The 1,974-nt window shown below is 43.1% G+C and overlaps 1 protein-coding gene across 1 annotated transcript in view; it reads right to left on the minus strand.

Annotated features, from left to right (window-relative positions):
- Positions 1-30: 30 nt before the first annotated feature.
- Positions 31-1,974, minus strand: part of LOC119307988 (phosphatidylinositol 3,4,5-trisphosphate 3-phosphatase and protein-tyrosine-phosphatase PTEN2A-like) — a 13,850-nt gene continuing 11,906 nt past the window's right edge. The window contains exon 13 of the mRNA XM_037584104.1: positions 31-801. Within this exon, the coding sequence (XP_037440001.1) occupies positions 250-801 (552 nt within the window). The 3' untranslated portion in view covers positions 31-249. The remainder of the gene's footprint in view (positions 802-1,974) is intronic.

Below are 1,974 nucleotides of genomic sequence, written 5' to 3' on the forward strand. Positions count from 1 at the left end.
CTCTAACAACCCATTTGTGCTGCTCTGGCTTGGAGAATCAAATGGCTATAACATTCTCAGTCGCTACTGTCCAAGTTCAGATCTGGTCAACGTACAACACTGCACCTTGATTAAAGGGCTATAATAAACGCAAAACACAGAAATAAATCAATTCTTTCCAGCGTTGCTTTATAGTGACATTCCATCATGGGTCTTAGAAGAGTGAAAATGTACACATGACAAACCAAACACCTGCAAAAGCAGAGGGCCCTATTCGCTTTCGTAGTCATCTTCATCTCCAAATGAGAAGACCGAAGCGTCTGCGGCGATGGCCTTGAACTCGCTCAAGCTGGATGATTCCAGAGCAGGGGGTTGTGCTTTGGTGGAGCCGCTCTTGCTGCTAGCTTCAGTTTTGAGAGAGATAACGTCAGGTGCCCTTGCAATTCCTTGATCACCCGAAATGGTTATTTTCTCGATTCCGCTAGCAACGGCTGATGGCTCCTGTTGTGCAACACTTGTTTCAGAAGCTTTGGCTCCATTTGCTCCACCTTGACCACTGCTGGAGACCTCCTCCTTCCTGCCCTTGGATGATCCATCTTCTGCTTCATTGTCAGAAAAAACATCATCCTTATCATCACTTCCAGTTTCTTTCTTGGACTCTACAGGTGCAGCATTGCTGTCTTTGGCACTGCTGCTCGTAGAGGAATCAGCATCAGACTTCTTATCAGCAGATCCATCAGCTGGTTTTTGTTTTGGTGGTTGTGAACCACTATAATCTACCAGAACGATCTCAACCTGGAATCCTGGTGACGGCAATTTTCTCTGGATACCATAATAGTTAGTTAAGAGTCTGAACAAAGGGCAACAAGGTGAACTCAAGATAAATGACTCATCACTGGGCAAAATGTTTTCTTCACTTACTAGTAGTAATATAAATCATTTTCATCAATGGCAAATATAAAATGTACCAAGTCTGCTACAGCTCAACTAGAGCCAAACCTTGCATTACACATGGCAACTCATGGAATAAGGGTGCATTGGGTCCGTAGGAAATCTGCAGGAATTTCAAAGGAACATTTGTTCCTGTGGGAAAATTTTCCAACCTAAAGTTTGGGAGAAAGGAAAGGTGTGCATCTACTCGATGCCAATGGGAGAAAGGAAATGCAAATAAAATATTCATGGAACCATGATTAATAACAGGTGCAACAGTACCATTCCTTCATTCTCCTGCAACCACCCAAATCGCACGCTCCTTATGTTTTCCTGTTGTTTTTCGGCTCCTTTATTTTGCAGGTGTGATCCTTCCCCATTCCTACACTTATTCATATTCCTGTGTATTACACATTGTGTGTTTTGCCACCTTGCGATTTCTGACCAAAGCGCATGCTTATGCGCAATTATGTGCAGATTAAGCGCAGTGCTAGGCGTTTTGCTATCGCCTAGAGCTAGGCGCGCCTTTTTTAACTATGGTTTTACACAACCGTGTCCCCAACAGGGCCTAAAACTGTCATGTGGACTCAACAAAGCGTGCATCTTATTGAATAGTTCAATATTTTTATTTTTGAAATAAACTTCCGTTAATGTATTAACAACTTTGAATATTGGACATTGGATGAAGATAATCCGACGATACAGAGGTGGTAAATCCGAGCACTATTGGCCGTTGGACATCATCTTCACTCCATCGGATTCTACCACGTGCACTGATGAGGACATCCCCTACTGCAGTTACACCCACAGATCTCACGGGTACACCTGCTCAAGTAACAAAAAGACAAGGACCAATCACCAGAGTTCGCACACGTAATTTCAGGACTTTGAGGGAGCCATAATGACACATGAAGGCATGGACAAAGCACACACGATAACACTTCATAATTTCATCGATAATCATCCTTAGGTATTGTGCCACCTCACTTTTGGGCCAGACCCATGTAAAATCAAAATAAAGGGCAATAGGTAGTTTTTCGAGTTCGTATTAGTGGAGAAACCGAC

Source organism: Triticum dicoccoides, chromosome 5B (genome assembly GCF_002162155.2).
Source record: "Triticum dicoccoides isolate Atlit2015 ecotype Zavitan chromosome 5B, WEW_v2.0, whole genome shotgun sequence".
In the NCBI taxonomy this organism is placed as follows: domain Eukaryota; kingdom Viridiplantae; phylum Streptophyta; class Magnoliopsida; order Poales; family Poaceae; genus Triticum; species Triticum dicoccoides.